At 45.9% G+C, this 17,230-nt stretch overlaps 1 protein-coding gene across 1 annotated transcript in view; it reads left to right on the top strand.

Moving 5' to 3' along the window:
• The first annotated feature begins 950 nt into the window (after window positions 1-950).
• ATP8B1 (ATPase phospholipid transporting 8B1) overlaps window positions 951-17,230 on the top strand; it is a 39,055-nt gene continuing 22,775 nt past the window's right edge. Inside the window, exons 1-3 of the mRNA XM_074569350.1 lie at window positions 951-1,049; window positions 3,840-3,976; window positions 16,251-16,451. Of these exons, the coding sequence (XP_074425451.1) occupies window positions 16,271-16,451 (181 nt within the window). The 5' untranslated portion in view covers window positions 951-1,049; window positions 3,840-3,976; window positions 16,251-16,270. The remainder of the gene's footprint in view (window positions 1,050-3,839; window positions 3,977-16,250; window positions 16,452-17,230) is intronic.

Here is a 17,230-nt window from a genome sequence, read left to right on the forward strand (position 1 = left end):
GGAATGGGGCTGGGCTCCCTCAGCGCAGGCCTCTGCCCCACCAGTGCTGGGCCTTTGTCACCAGGGCCTGGGGCTGCGTCCTCGTCCCCCACAGCAGTTCGGAAGACACTGCTCCCCGGCCTTCAGGGGGATGTGGCCCAACACACTGCGCGAGCCACTTCACGCCAATCTGAGAGAAATGGCATCTCTGGGTGACGGAACCGCCACTGACACCATGGACGGCAGTGCGGACACGGGTGGAGCGGCAAACCCTTCGGCACATCGTGAGGAAGGGGGATGTCGAAGTCTCTCTGTCCGGGGTAATGATTTCTGTTTGTTCTTTACTACCGCTGCTATCAACAGTTTCACCTCAGGATTCACCTTTCTGCCCTTCGGGCCCGGGGGCCCACCCTGCTCCTTCCTGGGCCCCGGCTGTGATCGGCCGCCCGTCCCGCCTTTCCCGAGGCAGGAGCGGCGGGAGGAGGCCCCAAAGGCCAGAGGGGGTTCCAGGCCCGTGCGCGGGGCCTGCCCTGAGCCCGGCGCATTCCCCCACCTCCCCTGCCCTGCCGGGGAGAGGAACTGCAGCCCTGGCCCCGACCCAGGGGGGTCCCGCCGCCGCCTCCCCGCTCGCGTGCCGGGGCCGGCAGCGGCTGTACCTGGTGCGATGGGAACGGCAACAGGTCCGGGGCCGGCGCGGCCCCTCCCCTCCTCCTGCGCGGCGGGGCCGGCCCGGCCAGCTGGGGGAACCCGTTTGTCCGGTCTGACGGCGGCTGCCGCGGGGAGGCCGGGCGGGAGCGGGGCCGTCGGAGTCGTCAGAGGGTCCTGAGCGAGCGAGCGGCGGCGGGACCCGCGCCCACAGGTGCTGCGGGAGGACGGGCAGGGGCGGTGGCGGCGGGGCGGGCGGGGCCCCGGCTGCCGAAACTTGGGCGGCGGGGCAGCGGGGCCGGTGCCTAGCCGCGCTCGTGGGGCCGCTCCGGTTCCTCTCGCCTTCGCGCCGGTAGTAAAGTCCGGCCGAGGTGGGCAGCCGTGCCGGGGAGCGCAGGCGGGACGGGGAGCGGCTACACCGGCAGGTATGTCCGCCCCGTCGGGCTGCCCGGTGGCGGGTCGGGGCCGAGGGGTCTAGAGCAGAGCACTGTCACAAAACGCCTCTGCTGCCACAGGGGACCTGACCTGAAACGCCTTTATTTCTCAAAATCTCACCTCTTTAATCTGTAGCCCGATGGTTTTTTGGTTGTTTTTTTGTTTGTTTGTTGGGAGATTGAAAAGCTGGAAGGTCTCGCTCTGCCTGCTTGGGCTCCGGGGGCGAAGGCGGCGATGGCCCGTACCTCACAGATGCCGGCCATGCCTCAGGGCGCGGAGGCTGTGAGCTGGGCCCCAGGGGAGCTCTTTTTCTTTCCATCGGACTGGGGAGGTCCAGTAGCACAATGAATATTTAAACAATTAAATATTAATTTGGAGACCAGTGGCTTCCTCAGGAGACTGTGAGGCGGTTGGCCCGAGGGCCATTCTGCCAGGTGAAGAGGCCTTTGCTCGGGGCCAGCATAGGGCCCAGCTGGGACCCGTAGTGGCCCAACTGGGACCTGCGGTGGCCTGGTTGGGCTGCCGCGGGTCCCAGTTGGGCCACCACGGGTCCCGACTGGGCCACTGGTGCCTCCCACACACACGAGGGGCTCTTCTTAACCTCTGTGCCTCACAGGAGGGGGAGTGTCCATCTAAACCCTCACAGTGATTTGAGTCTCTTTTCTCTCTCTTCCACCCAAAAAAATGTGCCTCAGCTGATCGTCAGACTTCCCACAGTGTCTCCCCAGTCTGAAACTTTGGGTTAAGGAAAGAATTAAGGATTTGCCAGGAGGTAAGGCATAGGGGAACAAATGCTGCTTAGCTTTCTCCCTGAGCTCCGGCAAATACCACCATTTTACTAAGTTGCCTTTGTGGCCTTGGGCTAGTTATTCTGTTTCTGGCTTTTTGCCTATATTTTATTTTTTCCCCCACATCTATAAATGAGGAAAATAGCTTTCGTGGTTGTGGGGTGATTAGTTGTTAGTCAATGTTTCTACAGCCTTTAGAGCAGCAATAGGTGTCTTTAGGAATGGTCATAATTCCGCAACAGAAAATACTGGAAAAGTTACTTGTGAGGTCGGTTGGGAGATGAAAAGCATTTTTTGACCTCCCAAAAAATCAGTACCTCAGTCATGTTTCCTACTGCTTTGTGTCTATAGCTTAAATAGCATCCCCTCTCTTAGAGTCTGAATGGAACTGTGTTAAATGGAGCGGCTAATGAAGCATTTCACCACTGGCTTGAATGTCAGCAGAAACGTTTTGAAGCTGAAGAAGCCATACTGTACAGGGAGCTTCTGGCAATAAATAGTTTCTGGTAATGAGTAACAGTTTGGTGTCTTTTATCTTGTGTGTGTGTGTGATGGGGGGTCTGGGTGCAAATGGCTGAAGAGTGCCCTGGGAAAGTCAGTGGGACTTACAGCTAACCTGGTTCTTGTACAGTCCCTACCTGTGTAACTGATGCTAGAGTCCTTGGGTTTAACTCCCTCTCCCTGCATAAGTGTCCACACTGGCTCAGACTTGCTCACAATTTTCTGGGTTTTTTTCTGTTTGTTTGTTTTTTTGTTTTTCTCTTCAAAGTCTGGTTCAGGTGTCAAATGGTATTTGATTGTTTTGTGTTTTTCCTTGTCAGCTTCTGCATTGCTGTTACTGAGATTCACATTAGAGTGTGGTTGATTTTCTATCTGTCCCAGAGCTGTATTTATCTCTTTGTTAACTTGTAGGTATCATAAAGATTATTTTTGGTAAGTTCTAAACTGTTCTCTTTGTTTAATTCTCCCTTGTGAGACAGACTGTGAACATTATAGTCCCTTGCTGTGCAGTTTGTGATGGTGAATTCAAAAAGCCACTTACGTGCTTTGCATTGAAGCCCTCTTTTTAAATCAGCTAGAACTTCTTTTCCACGCTCTTTTGTTGTTGTGGCTTTTATTTTGATGGCATAGGTAATCATAGTGGGCCCAAATGTAAAATGCTGCCTACATTTAAATACGGGGAGGGGTTTGATTGATTTTGTTTTAATTATGAGGGGGTTTGATGTTCTTCCTTGGCTATTTCCTTTATGTGGCCTCTGTTAAACGAGATGCTTTGTGTAGATGTAATTGAATGCAGGATATTAGCCAGGAGCTTCTGAAACCTAACCCTAGCTCTGACTGTGACTTACCATATGACCTTGGGCAAATCACTTAACCTCTCTGTGTTTCTGTACTTGTCGGGGTGAAGAACGTGGTTCTCATTATATCCCTCGGAGACTGATGGTGCATAAGCTCTCAACCCTGCTTTGGAGATGCTGTGCTCTGTGACAGAGCACTGCTGCTGCACCTTTGCCTTTTGGCAAGCTTACAAAATTATTCTGTAATATGTAGTGGTGTGTATAGTGCTGTGTGGTTTTTCCTCACATGTTCTTATATAGATTAGAAATATATTTTTAATTTGACAGTAGAGATGGGCAATTTTCAGCAAGTTCAGGAATGTTTTTGTTGGCAAAATGGCGTACAGTTATGCACAGCGAGATGTACAACAAAAACAATATCTAAAAGAAAAAAAAAAGGAGGGGGAAGAATAAGCAGTGTAGCGAAAACAAAGGAAACAAATCAAGGAAAGAACCAGGTCAGTTGCCAAAGTGACTTTCTGCCTGAGAGGAAGAAGAGGTAGCATGAAAGGGTTTGGAGAACTAACCAGAAATATTTCTTTTTGTGAAGAAGGCTTTGCAAGACAAGATAATTTCACTATTTGCCTAAAAAGAAATATTCTTTTTAGATGGAAGTCAGGCCCAGAAACCATTTTGAAATATTGTTTTGTTACAGATGGAGCCTAATTGAAAGTCCAGTACGGGGGATTCTTCTTGAGCGGCCAGCGGTCTCTCTGCACTGACAGTAGAAGCCTTTCGAGCTACACCTGTAATGCGGTCTCTTGGTTCAGTCACAAACGGCAGTGGATAAAGGTCAGTTTGGGAAAATACCTTTAGCGTCGATTTTAGATGCTGACAGAAAAGGTGTATTACTGTGTAACCTCCAACCTTGTTAGCATGAAGTAACCTGTATTTTTTACAGTTAAAAATACCTGCTGTTTTTGATAGGGGAGGGTAATATCTAGGAAAATAACTATTTAAAGCTCAAAAAATCTTCCATGCTAAACAATATGGTTTCTGCGTGCACAAAAATAATTATATTTTCCTTTATTAAAACAAAGCTATGCGGTTTTAGAACATGAACCTTGAAAGGCAATGTAGCGATCTCTCTAAAAGGCAGATAGAAACCCCTTCAGAGTACGCTCGAGCCTACAGCTTGAACAAAGGTTACCAGCTTTGTTATCTTCGGCAAAGATAACTTGTCTTGACTTGGACTTTAAATGATGGAAAGTCTGCATATCTGTTAATGAAAAATCCTAGTGCAGATAATGGATAGAATTATTATTTTGTTTCTGGAAGTGGCCTATCTTCAGCCATCCTTGCTTAGCCTCAGGCAGCTTGGACTGTAGGCTATGGGTGTCTGTTATTATTTCCTGTTAAAAAAATAACTGCCAGTTCCCTTCAGCCATGTTTGAAAAGAATCTTACTTCTGGAGAAAGTAAGATTTCACAGAGCTTGGTGTTACCAAAGTGTTACAGTTTTATACTGGTGTTTAGCTCCTGATGGTGCAGGTAATACATGTCATTAAGGCATCCAAGGAGGGACTGCAGTTGATTCCTTGTAAGAGAAAGATCTGTGGATGTTAGAAGGTTCGTTGTACATGATGCCAATAAAAAAAACTCTTAGAGCTGGAAGTAGTTCAGTTCAGTAAGTCCTTGATCCTTACAGTTAAAAAGGTATAGCTGAAACACCTTTTTGGAAACTCCTTGTTTTAATGAGTGGTTGCCCTCGGTACATCATATGAGGCTGGGTGTGTGTGTTTCTGATGGCAGTATGAGCTAAAGAGATGCCATCGCTGTCTTCCGGTGCTGTGCCAGGACACTTCTTCGTGGCAGAACAGCCCCATTCCAGTACACGTGTTTTGACAAAGCAGTTTGTTTATATAGTGGGAAGTAACAGTGCAACTTTGCTTATGTCTTTATTTCTCCACCATCCTTGTTCTGCACAATTATGGCACTTCTCTTTTCCCACTTCAAACGTGGGTGAGTTGATTAACATAACATTAAAGTTTTGAGTGAGGCACTGTGGGTTTATGACATCTTAGCATGTAGCTGTGTACACACAACTCTTATCATAGAATCATAGAATCATAGAATTGTTGAGGTTGGAAGGGACCTTTAAGATCATCGAGTCCAACCTTTAGCCTACCCTGACAAGAGCCACTTCTAAACCATGTCCCTCAGTGCCCCATCTACCCTTTTTTTAAACACCTCCAGAGATGGTGAATCCACCACCTCCCTGGGCAGCCTATTCCAATGTTTAATAACCCTTTCAGTGAAAAAATGTCTCCTAATATCTAATCTAAACCTCCCCTGACGTAACTTGAACCCGTTTCCCCTCGTCCTATCACTTGTCACCAGGGAGAAGAGGTCAGCCCCCATCTCTCTACAACCTCCTTTCAGGTAGTTGTAGAGGGTGATAAGGTCTCCCCTCAGCCTCCTCTTTTCCGGGCTAAACAACCCCAGCTCCCTCAGTCGTTCTTCATAAGGTTTGTCCTCCAGGCCCCTCACCAGCTTTGTAGCCCTTCTCTGGACACGCTATCAGTTGCCTGCACTGTGGTATTCCCAGATTTTTATCCTGGCGCTAAAATTTCAAGATTCACGGTAAGGGGATATAAGGAGAAATCAATTATTCACTGGAGTTTAACCATCTTCAGGTCTTCCTCTGGTGGATATTAATGCTGATGTTATTGCTCATTCTCTGTTAGTATACAAATTGTGTAAGATTCATTATTTTTAACCAATAGATACAACAACATGTTACCTTTACGATGCTATTGCTTGTGGAAAGTGAAATGAACCTTTGCTATTCAGGCTAAATTCTAAGTAGCCTCTGCACAATTTGTGGTTGCGAATTGCTTGAAATGACCTTTGTTATAAATGTTTTCTGTGAGATTAGGTACTGTTGTGAATCAAAATATATATACTTTATATTTAAAAATTGTGTGTGTATTTATACATGCATATGCTTATAAAACTTGGGGCTGGGTGAACAACAGCAATAGATGATACAGCCAAGCTGACTCTCATGAGACAAAACAGGTTCTCCAAGGATTTCTCGTGTTGCAGTGATAGCTTGAGTCTCCGAAAGCATTGTTTGAATCTGTGTGGTTCTGCTGTGTGGTGAAGATCTCGGACTCGTCAGGTAGGACGTATGTTCTGGTGTCCTGGGATTTGTAGATGCACTACTTCACCACAAGCATTTTATCTGTAGCTGTGTTTTAATGACTTGAATTCTAACCTTTTTTTTTGGTGGGAATTCTGAGTCACCTGATATTAGGCATGTGTTGGCAGTTTCAAGGCGGGAACTTTCTCCAGGGTCACAGTGCAATGAAGGAGGTGTGTAAGGTCAGGAGTCTGTTTCCTTACTACCTCGGTTTTAATTAGCGTATGCTCTCAAGTGTGGTTTGTGCATACTTATTTCAGAAAAGCATGCCTGACCCAGAATGTCTTCACTGTGGGTGGAATTGCTGAGCTGTGGGAGCTCTGACAGACAAGCAAAGCTCTGCTTATTTCCTCAGCTCTGATGTCTTTCCATTGGAGCGGTTTGGCTGTGAGCTGACCCGTTTGCAATGCACTATGTAAGCGCTCAGCAGTTCTGTCTTCCTGAAGCAGCACTGGGAAACGGGGTGTGCCTCTACGTCAGCTGCCAGGAACCTAATTGTCCACCATGTTTGGGCAGAGTCTGCTTGTCAGTTGCACCAAGCACCAAGCGTGCCATTTCTGATAGTCATTGGGAGCACTTAGGATGACACTAAAGGGCACACACCATATATGAGATGTTCTGAATTATACGGTATGTTTTTAGCCTAATGCAAAGTGTACGTGGTTGGCTTGTAGGAGTTGAGGCTTCAGCTTTAGAATTCAGTTAGCCCCACTTCTAATGTACTGCTTTGACGGTACTTGATGGAGACTACCTCAGGTGAGCAAGAACATGCCTCCAGTCACAGCTGCCTTAAAATAATTCTCTGAACTGGTGAGGTTGCCTTTCTTTCTCCAAGGCATTTCAAGAGCTGGGCTTTACCACGGTCATGGCATACTTTAAGGATGCATACAAAAGTCAGTGTGTTTCAGAACAAGTGACTGATCGAAATCACTCCCATTGAAGATGTAATTTTGGGGCTGTTCAGTTATTTTAATATAGTCATTCAGTGAAGTCAATATAACTGTTATGTATGAAGTAGCTATGTGAATTGATGAGCTTAAAGCGTGTCATTTGCATGGCAATCTAGCTGAAGGTTAGTAGTGTTTGGAATGAAGGTTATTTCCTTGGCCCATTTGTGCTGATTCATGCTATTTCGAGTAACCACTTTTTTCTTTTTTTTTAAATGTCATAAAGATTAGCTAGAAGATTCCAGTTGTTCAGAAGATACTCTATCAGCCTGTTCAAGTGCTTGTTGCCAGTAAAATTTCATATCTCTTCTGAGTAATATGTGATCTGTCTCATATTTTGGAAGTAAATCTAGTTTTATTATTTGCCTGCTTCCTTGTAGAAGCTCTTGTTACAGGTAGGTTAGTTGATTAATACATTTTTAATGAAGGACGATACTCTATTAAAGCATTTGGCTGGGATCACTGAAGTGAAAATAGAAATGCAATATCCCACCATCGAAGGACTTCAGTTCTGACTGCTGCTTTGTGAGGATTAAATTGTGAGCATTAACTGAACCCATGTTACCAATTTGATGATTATCAGTCTGGGAGATGGAGTGCCACGCAGTGTCCCAAGGTAACAGTTCTTTTGGAGATCCTGTAATGCTCACCTACAGCTATTACCTCATTTGTTGTTTGTACCAGCCAGTAGAAAGTTAGGTGGCAACTACTTTTTTGGCTGTAGGAATCTCACTTTACAAGTAAAACAAATAGTATTTTGTTTTCTCCCTGGTATTTACAGAACCCTCTGAGAACTTGTGTGATGAGAAGTTGGGCACCTGGTGTGTTTTGCTACCCCTTCCTCTGTGTTTCACAGTATAAAAACATCTTGCGTTTAAGCAACTGCATTGGATGTATTCATCCCATAATTCACAGGGATCCTCTTTCTTTTCTTATGCCCTAAAAATAGCAATAGCTAATAATAGTCTTATGAATTGCTGCCACCAGGTGAAAAAAAAAAATCTTTGCATGTTGACTGGATGAACCCTCCCTATGCTTTGAATTGTGCTGAATTGCCTCTGTGCTGTTTTAAGCAGATTTTTTTTCCTTCTATTTGAAGCCCACTGCTGTCTTTTTAGATGAAGAACGCTGTCCTTAAGACAAAATGCATGCACCTCTGTATACCTCCTGCTTTGCTGTGTAAAGCAGAGCTTCCTTTTTCTAAAGCAGTCTCCGTTCCTCAGAGTCCTGCTGAATTTGCTGGTTTTGTTAGCATGAAGAGGTGGGGAATACGCATCGTGTCTTGGTGTGCCCTACCTAGCCATTTCAGAGCCTGTTTCCCACAGCCAGGTTTACAAAATGGTCATCTGGATTAAATACTTTGCTTGCTATCCGCATTGTCAGAAAGGATAGACAAATTGATCCTTAGGAAGCAGTTACTTTGTTTTGCTTGCCCAGGGCTTGATATTGGTGACCAGGTTATTCTAAAGGAAACAAAACTGCAACCTTACCCAAGAGCGGATCATGAGCTGTCTTTTCAGTTACAGACGTCACTTCTCAAACATTGTTAAGAGCCCTTCTTTAAACATGTGCTCATGGATGAAAAATCATTCCTAAACCTATCAGCGTATAAGCTGGGCCGTGGACTTGAGTCTCCTAAATACAGGCACCTGCTTTGATAGAGCCATCAAAGTACGCTGTGGGCTCCCATTTCTTTTTCGGTTGTTTGGATTGCAGTCCTGCAAGCATCTGTTCAGTTCCTCTGTTTCCCAAACAGGCTGTCTTTGTTTCATGCCCCCTTTCTAGCTTAAAATTTCAGTTATTGGCAAGATGAGCAATGTGTTACAGCTGAAGATGGCAGAATAATTACTTCTGTCTCTTGGGGGAAAATGTAATTGCAGTAATAGTGCATCTGCTAGAAAGGATGGGAAAGCTTTTAAAAAACAGACAAATTGATAAACACGGAAATTCTACCTGTGTGGAGAAATTTCAAATTTTATTTTATTTTTTTTACTGTTACTCTATTGCAGGACTACTCCTGCTGACAAGGAAAGCAGGTATCGTTTGACTAGTTCCTTGTTGGAGCTCCAGGTAGAGTACTGGCTTTAAAATGTCTGATGGAGTTTCCCAAGTGGGATTGAAATACGTTCTCATTTTATTGAGCAGGACACTGGTGTTACCGTGTTTTACAACTATGGTTTTGCTGTTTTATTGGAGAAGACTATTTCCCTATTGGTTTGGCAAAATGCATTTCCTTGTTTCACAACAATATGAAGCCTGAAAGCTTTATATTTGGATTACGTTGTTAAGGGCTCGGCAGATGGTCACGACTCAATAAACGTGGAGTTGGAGCCGCTCTGGGAGTTTCAGTATTTGCCTGCTGAGGCAGTGATTAGCCAGGGCAGTTTAGATTGCCTCTCAGGATCCTCTCCACACATGCCCAAGACAGACTTCAGCCAGGGGCCTACTGAGGCAGGAAGCCTCTTTGCATTTACCTGCTTTTTCCTGTTTTGGTTTTTAATATGTAGTGATGGCTTTTGTAATTTTTCTAGAGTGAAGAAACATGGGACAAAACCAAAATATCTGAGTATCAGGCCTTTCATTTATTTACTTTTTTAAATACGTAGTTAAATATCAGTGAAACATCTTGATGTAGCTTTTTTGTCCTGTTTTAGCACCGGAGACATAAAGTAATTCAGAAAGGTTTCTCTGAGCTTGTTTTTTGTACTGTTTGTTTTATGACTCTTGCCTAAAATGTTGATGTTGTTAAGTTGTAAAACAACAGTTTTACAGGTTTGAGAAAGTGTTGTACTAGGCGCTGCATGAACCTGTGAGATGGCTGTGCAGAACAACCTGCTCAGGAGACCACGGCAGGCTGTAGGCTGTGCACGTGTTGTGAAGGGACTGGTGACTGATGGGTATGACATTGTGAGGCTTGTTCTGCTTCACGTTGTAAGTTTCTATATCCACAATAAATAAAAATAACAAATTTAGTAGTATTTTAATTCTTTTACTGTAGATATGACTTGTTCTAGATGGATCTGTAACTGTTTTAGGGCCACTTTGAGTGAGTGACTGTCTGATTTGCAGCATTACAGTTACGCTCCTGTGACCCCAAGTTCTTGCAACAGCGTCACGTGCAGTGACTCTCCAGAGGAGAATTTAGAGTAAGATTTGTTGTTGTTGTTTACGGCTTTGGAACGAATGCAGTAAATGCTTTTTTTACAAAGTTTAAGTTATTCCCAATTAGCTGGTATTTGCCCTGAAGCATGATCAGACACAAAACCTGAGTGACCGAAGCACCGTGGAATTTTCACCCGAGTTCTCTTTTTTTATTTCTGAGTAAATAAACTCAGGCAGGCATAATTAAACTGTGTTTAATACTATTTTCCTCTCCTTTCCTTCACCATACATCAGCCCAGCTGTTAGATCAGCTTAATTTTGTAAGATAAGGAGACTGTTAGCCTGGCTTGTGCCTGTTGTGCCAGAACCGGAGCTGACCATTGCTTCCCGCTGGCCCGGCGGGTGCCCGCCGAGCTCAGAGCCGGCCCCAACCTCGCCGAGGGAGGCAGTTCTTGTTGCCACGCTGGTCTTGCTGCAAGCGAGGTGGAAGCAGCTGCACTTCACGTTGTCGGTACCCTGCGTGCCCACTCTTGGGGGCTGGCTGGTACTCATGGATGGCTGCGGAGTGAGTGGCTACTGAGCTGCTGGGGAATCCTCTTGAGTTCTTCTAATACTTTCTCTAGACTGAAGTTTAGTTTAATGTAAGGCTTTCCGATTTTGCGACTTATCTGAAATGGAGTGAAAGCCCCTGTCTTTAAGTCAGGAGCTAGAAAACGAGGACCATACAACCAAGAAACAACTGTTTTAAGTGCTCTTTTGAGCATTTCATCAAGCATCAGGTAACAACAGCGTTCTTCCATCTCAGACCCTCCAAGAACTGTTTCCACAGGCCCCAAAAATTCTCTTTGTAAATTTTGGCAGCATTAGAAGTTAATTCAGAATTTAATAAAGTTATTTGTGTGTAGTGCTTCTACTGGGATGCCGTCTGCTGCCCTTGAAAATGCATAGCTCGATCCCCGGGCAGCAGGATCCTTTGGGCCTTAAGCGTGTAGCCTGCACTACATGTAGGCAAGTAGATCTCGTTTTGTGAAATGCTCCTTCTGTCTCTGAGAGAAACTGCAGCTTTTCTTGTGTTGGAATTTTGGTTTGCTAATTATTTTTCTTTCCCTCCGCGTATGTTCAAACATTAGTAATTATTGGTTGAATCCAAGCTTGATGACAGAGATGACGATTTCGGAGAGTTTTCTAAAGCACATTTATTTGTAGGCTTTTTTATTAGTCCATTCAATGCAAGATCTGTAAAAGCAGTGTTCATTTTGGATTATATTACTGTGAAACTGGAAGAGTAGGTGGGATCTTGTTTGAAACAGTTTCACCCCCAACTCCAGCAAACCAAACATTTTTTGCCTTATTTGAAAGACCGTTTTGTAAGCAATTATTTCAGCTCAAGTCTGAACATAAGCAGTATACACAAACATAAGAAATTGTCTTTCTCTGTTCTGGGAGGAGATCCTTTTAAGAGTGGATCATTGCTATCATTTTATTTCAACATTATTCATAAATAGTTTGTTTATTCTGCATGGCACAGCCTTTTTAGCCTTTTTGTTTTTCTTTTTTAAATTGTGGTGCCTTTTTTCTCCTCAGAACAGTGACCACTACAAAAATCAGTAGCAGATGCCTTTCTTCCTGCCAGGTTTAATTCACCTTTGGTTTCTGTTGTGTCCATCCCCTTGCCAGTGGATGCGTGTTCTCCTCTCCTTCCATCCCCTGCTGGCTCAGGATTAGTTGGCATCTCTGCTGCTCCGTGCTGTCGGTTCCTCCCGTCTCCTCTTTCACCTTGTGATCGCTCCCCGCCTTCTTCTGAACTCCTGACATCGCTTTGACGTCCCAGCTAGCCCTTTTCATGCAGACTAGGTGTCAAGAAACTTAACTCTAAACCAGTTTGTCACTGGAGGACTCCTTCACCCTCGGTCCTGCAACACCTCTTCTCTGACTGCGGGTGCCTTTCTGCAGTCTCCCAGCCAGGTGCTCGCCGACAGCCCCCCCCCCTCTGCTCCCCGTCAGTCGGACCACCGTCCCGTCAGCCGCTCCTGGTCCCCGAGGGCAGGATATGTACAGGGCAGGCAGGCAGCCATGCTTCCCAGGAGACTCTGCTGGCCACCGGGGGTGTTAGCGATGAGAGGTTAGTGTTTGGGTGCAGAGACCATGCCCTCTGCATTTCGTGGTGTCAGGGTTAGTAAATGCTGCCTGAAATCACTGACGTGTGCAATTTCATTGCCTTCTGCAGAACTGATAACGGTGCTGCCTTTGGCACGGAGCAGCTCAGCGGACAGAGCTGTGCTGCCTGCGGGGTAGCTGTTCATGGGATCTCCTCTAGTAGCGGGGTTTTCCACTTGACAGTTTAGTTCTTTGAGAGAGTAAAATGAATAGAATTAGTTTGAACTTCCCCCCAAAAAGCTGTTGCACCAGCACTCACAGCTAGCCTCACAGGCTGCTTCTGTTTGTATTTTAGGTATTGCCAGTTAGCTATGCATCTATAATAGACAACAAATACAGCGTTTTTTGGCATCTCGTCTAACCCTTTGCATGATTAATTAGTTTGGTAACCAGTTAATGAGTAAAGATTAATAGACTAAAGGCTGAATCTCTTTGTGCTGTGGGTATGAGCTTATTTTGTTTGTCTTGGAGTGAGAGCAATTCAAAGATCCTGTGATATTTTTTGCTTTAGGGACTGTGCATGTAAGGATCTCCAGCTCTTCCCCTCCAGTGGTCTCCACGTAAGGTATTAGCAGGGCAGAATCCTTGACTACTGCAGGGCTTCTTGCAGTCATGTATATTTTATATATGCTTCGAAGAGTAATTGAGCATTATGTCCTGCTCTAAAAGGATTTTGTCTAACATTCAAACAATTTGGGATTGAAAACAAGGAATTTCTTTGCACGGAATGTCTGCTCAGGCAGAAGAAAATCTTAAGTGTCTGTAAACCTGAAAGTAGACACATGGGTGAAGAGTCTGATGCTGGCTTGCTTGAAAAGCAAAGGCTTTGATGGCTAAGGCAGGATTGTCCATATCCCTGTTCAGGTAGAAAATACTGGGAAAAGTCAGTGTTTGTGTTGGCTGTAAGTATTGCTCAGCAAGTCAGAGCTTGCAGGATTGTTAAGAGGCAAGACTAATACCCGACTCAGAGTGTCTGCCTGGTTTGCCGAGGGAATGAAACCTGGATGTAACCTGGGGTCCCTGAGCGCTGACACGGGTTGGGCAGCTGCAGTGTCCCTGCGCCACGGCACCGCGCTCGGCAAGGGCTGCGCAGCACCGTGCACAAGGAACCCCCCGGATTGCGCCACGGACCCCTTCCCTAGTGATGGCTGTGCCAGTTGTCCTGGCCATGTGCTCCAAGCTGTTAATGAGCAGATTGCTCTGGAGATAAATTTTTGGTTCAGGTTTCTGGTTAATGCTTTTCTTCCTATCAGGTGAAATAGGAGATTTTATGGGGATGGGGTGGTAGTTCAGAAAGAACAAAGGAGTAAAAAGAGGAGGAGGAATAAACCAAAATATCATGGTGAGGTATTCAGGTGCCCGAGTCTGAGCTTGAGTCTCTTGCGTCTTGAGGTGAATTCCCTAACTCCAAGGCAGTTTAGGAAAACAAATGATCCTTTCATGAAAGTTTCAGGATCCACAGCTGTGTTAGTGACTAGCTGTCATATTCCCGGCTAATCGCGTCAGTGGGGAGCCTCTAACGGCTTGAATGGGTCTTGGGAGAAGTTGTATTAATTCATACTAAATCAAACTGTGCATTCATGTGATACCTGCTGGTTTTGGTTTATTTTGTAAACTGTCAGCCTTGAAACATTAGCCTGTGTGCTGGGCAAGCACTGCAGAGCTGCGGCTCAGGAGTGTCGCATGCTTTGGGCTCCCAGCCAACAGCCGTGTCATTTGAGTAGCATATTAAGTGCTCATGCAATATTTATATATCTCTTATAAGAGAGATTAAGGAGGGGAGACAATTCAGCTTTGCAAAAATAGAAACCAAGGTGGATGTCAATAGGGTTTGGTGTCAGCCCCAATGATTGCTGTTGTGTTAGCAACAGCATATTGGGGCACAGGGTGTCACTGGCCTTCTTCGACACCATCTTCTTGCAAGATGGGTCAACAGACGTGTACTTGGTAGCTAGCTGCTGTGCACATTATGTTACTTGGCTTCAGTGATCTTTTAACTTGGTTTGGTTTTGAAGTTGCCAGGGAGGAGCAAGAGCAGACCTGCTCCCCATGGGAGAGCAAGTGGATGTGCGAGGCAAGTGGGACAGACCCCAAGATGGTGACCAGGCCCAGCCAGAGTCCAGGCCATAAGGCAACACCACGGTGATGAGGCTGGTCCAGGGTCAAGCTGGGAAGTGGATGTGTAGCTCAGGGTTAGGATCAGGACCAGCGATTGCCGAAGAGGTCCACAGTGTCGAGGCAGAGCTGAAGGGGCATGGACGTGGCCACAGCTCAGCTGGAGACCGGCCCTCCTTCGATGCAGCTCAGACAGGGCCTGCAGGCTGAGACAAAATGTGGTTCCTAGTCCCATGGGTGCAAGGGGACCGGGGCACAGCTGGTCGGGGCTGGAGAGGCTTATTGATGCCCTCGGGGCCCTGGCAGAAATGGGTGAGGTGAGGGAGCCCCCTCCTCTCCTCACAGTTTTTAATTTTCTTACAGTTGTTACGGTGCCTAGCACAGACAGGACAGAACCTGTTTGGGTGTGTTGATCTGCACAAACGAGTGCAAGTGACTTAAGCTTCAGTACCACAAATTTGGGTATTGCATGGTTAGAAATGAACAGGATGCACTTGTCAGAACAGCCTGAACCCTTGTGCTGGATCGGTTATTAAAATGCCAGGACACCCAGCAAGGTGACTGACTGGCCAAATGTAGATGAAGACCACCTAGGAGTTGTGCAGGTGGTTATTTGTAGATGTTGGTTGGACGGGAGTTACACAGGAGTAAATGGTTTCTGGATTTTGTTTAATCGGATGCTGTCTGTTGCAGCAGATAGCTTAAGCTGTAGAAACTGTCTTGGTGGTCTAGAAATGCTGCAGGAGGCTGGGATCCCTTATTGCGGATCTTGCTCCTGTCTGAGATCAGCCAAGTGCAGCAGCCCAAGTCGCAACAAAATTGAGAGCTTTTAAGGAGCCATAATTTGAGTAAACTTGATGGAAAGTGGAGATCCCAGATCCAGTTTAGGAGATAATGTGCTAGTACTCGAGGGTCAGGGAATACATGTGCTTTCTGAGAAGCTTCAGGCAGAGGTATGCACACACACATCATGGCTTCAACTGACTGGCCCTGTGTGTTGAACCACAAATTAGTTATAAACTTCCTCGGGTATTTGGACACCAAGATGTGGGATCTTGCAATGACAAACACTGACGTTCAGCCTGTCGGGAGGGGAGAGGAAGCGAGGGCTGGTTTGGGTGAGACTGGGCAGAGCGGGATGGAGGACCAGCTGTGTGACCCGAACTGGGCCCTTGATGGCACGATCCACGCTGGCCCAGCCCTTGATGCCCAGTTCCTTGCCCCACTGTGGCCAAGTGGGGCTCTGGCTCCCGTGTCTCCGCAGGGAATGATGTAGTGGCCACTGGCAGTCAGGTGTTTGCAGGCTCCCTAATTCCAACGTCCCACTCAAGGTGTGCTGCGTCACGAGCGCAGGGCGTTCCGTAGTCTGTTGTGTGAGCATGTATAATTACATATAGCAGAACAGTAATGAAGGACTTGCTGTGAAAATAACTGCCTTGTGACTTTGGTCTGTGTTTGAAAACCGAGCTCATGCGGTATGCTGTTCCAGGGAAACTGGTTTCAAACGTGGGTTTTGGTGACTAGCATCAACAGAGGAAAATTACAGAGACGTGGTTTCCAGCACTTGCTACGTTAACCCCTTTCCCTAACTTTTATAAAAGGCTCGCAGGGCGCTAGCAGCATGATCTCAGAAAGGGATTCGGAGACCACCTTCGATGAGGATTCCCAGCCTAACGATGAGGTGATGCCATACAGTGACGATGAAACAGAGGACGAGTTGGACAGTCGGCAGCCTACAGTCGAACCAGGACAAAACCGAATCAACAGAGACACAAAGGAGAGACGAGAGACATTGAAAAAAGGTAACATTATGACAGAAACTTGATTTGGGTAGCAAACGCGTGGATCAATTTGACTTTTGTGCTTATTTGTTAGGTAGGATTTGAAATGGCTTATCTGAATCCATGCAGTAGTAATTAATTGATGGCAGTGCAGTTTAACCAATGTCAGAACGGAAATCGGCTTCATTCCAGCTGCAACCAGAGTTCTGTGCCACTGCTTGTTGCGTAAAGCTAATGATCTGCACGGTGACCTCATCTCAATTAGGGCAGGTCCTAGATGTACATAGCCTGTGGTCTGAGAATTGCTTCAACAGAACTTCAGATACTTGCCTTCCCCATCATCTGGAAACTTGAACCAGCATAGGCCAGTTTGCTGTGTTTAGTCAGATGGTTTGCATGTACGTTTGCTTTCTGAGTCTTGCACAGGTGAGATTTCAGCTTCAATGCTAATTTTGTAGCCTTGTGGGTTTCTTTATTTGCAGTAGTTTCAGAATCACAGAAAGGTAAGGTGAGTAGGAGGAGTTCAAAGAAACCTGTCAAGTGCTGCCAGTGTAGGAACATGAATGGGAGGAGCCTCTCTGACATGTTTTAGACATACCTGTTCTTTACCTCTGTCCAAGGGAAGTCTGTAACTCCCCTAAATACACCTCTTTGAGTGTTGCAATGTGAGTAACTTTATTAAACGGGCCTTGGTTAAATAATATATAGACTTCTTCCTGTTTGTGTGGCAGTAGGGAACAGTTGATCACCTCTCATTTTATAACCACCTATTACATGTTTAGTTTTGGTTTGGGTTTTTT

The sequence above is a fragment of the Larus michahellis genome, chromosome Z (assembly GCF_964199755.1).
Source record: "Larus michahellis chromosome Z, bLarMic1.1, whole genome shotgun sequence".
Taxonomy (NCBI): Eukaryota; Metazoa; Chordata; class Aves; order Charadriiformes; family Laridae; genus Larus; species Larus michahellis.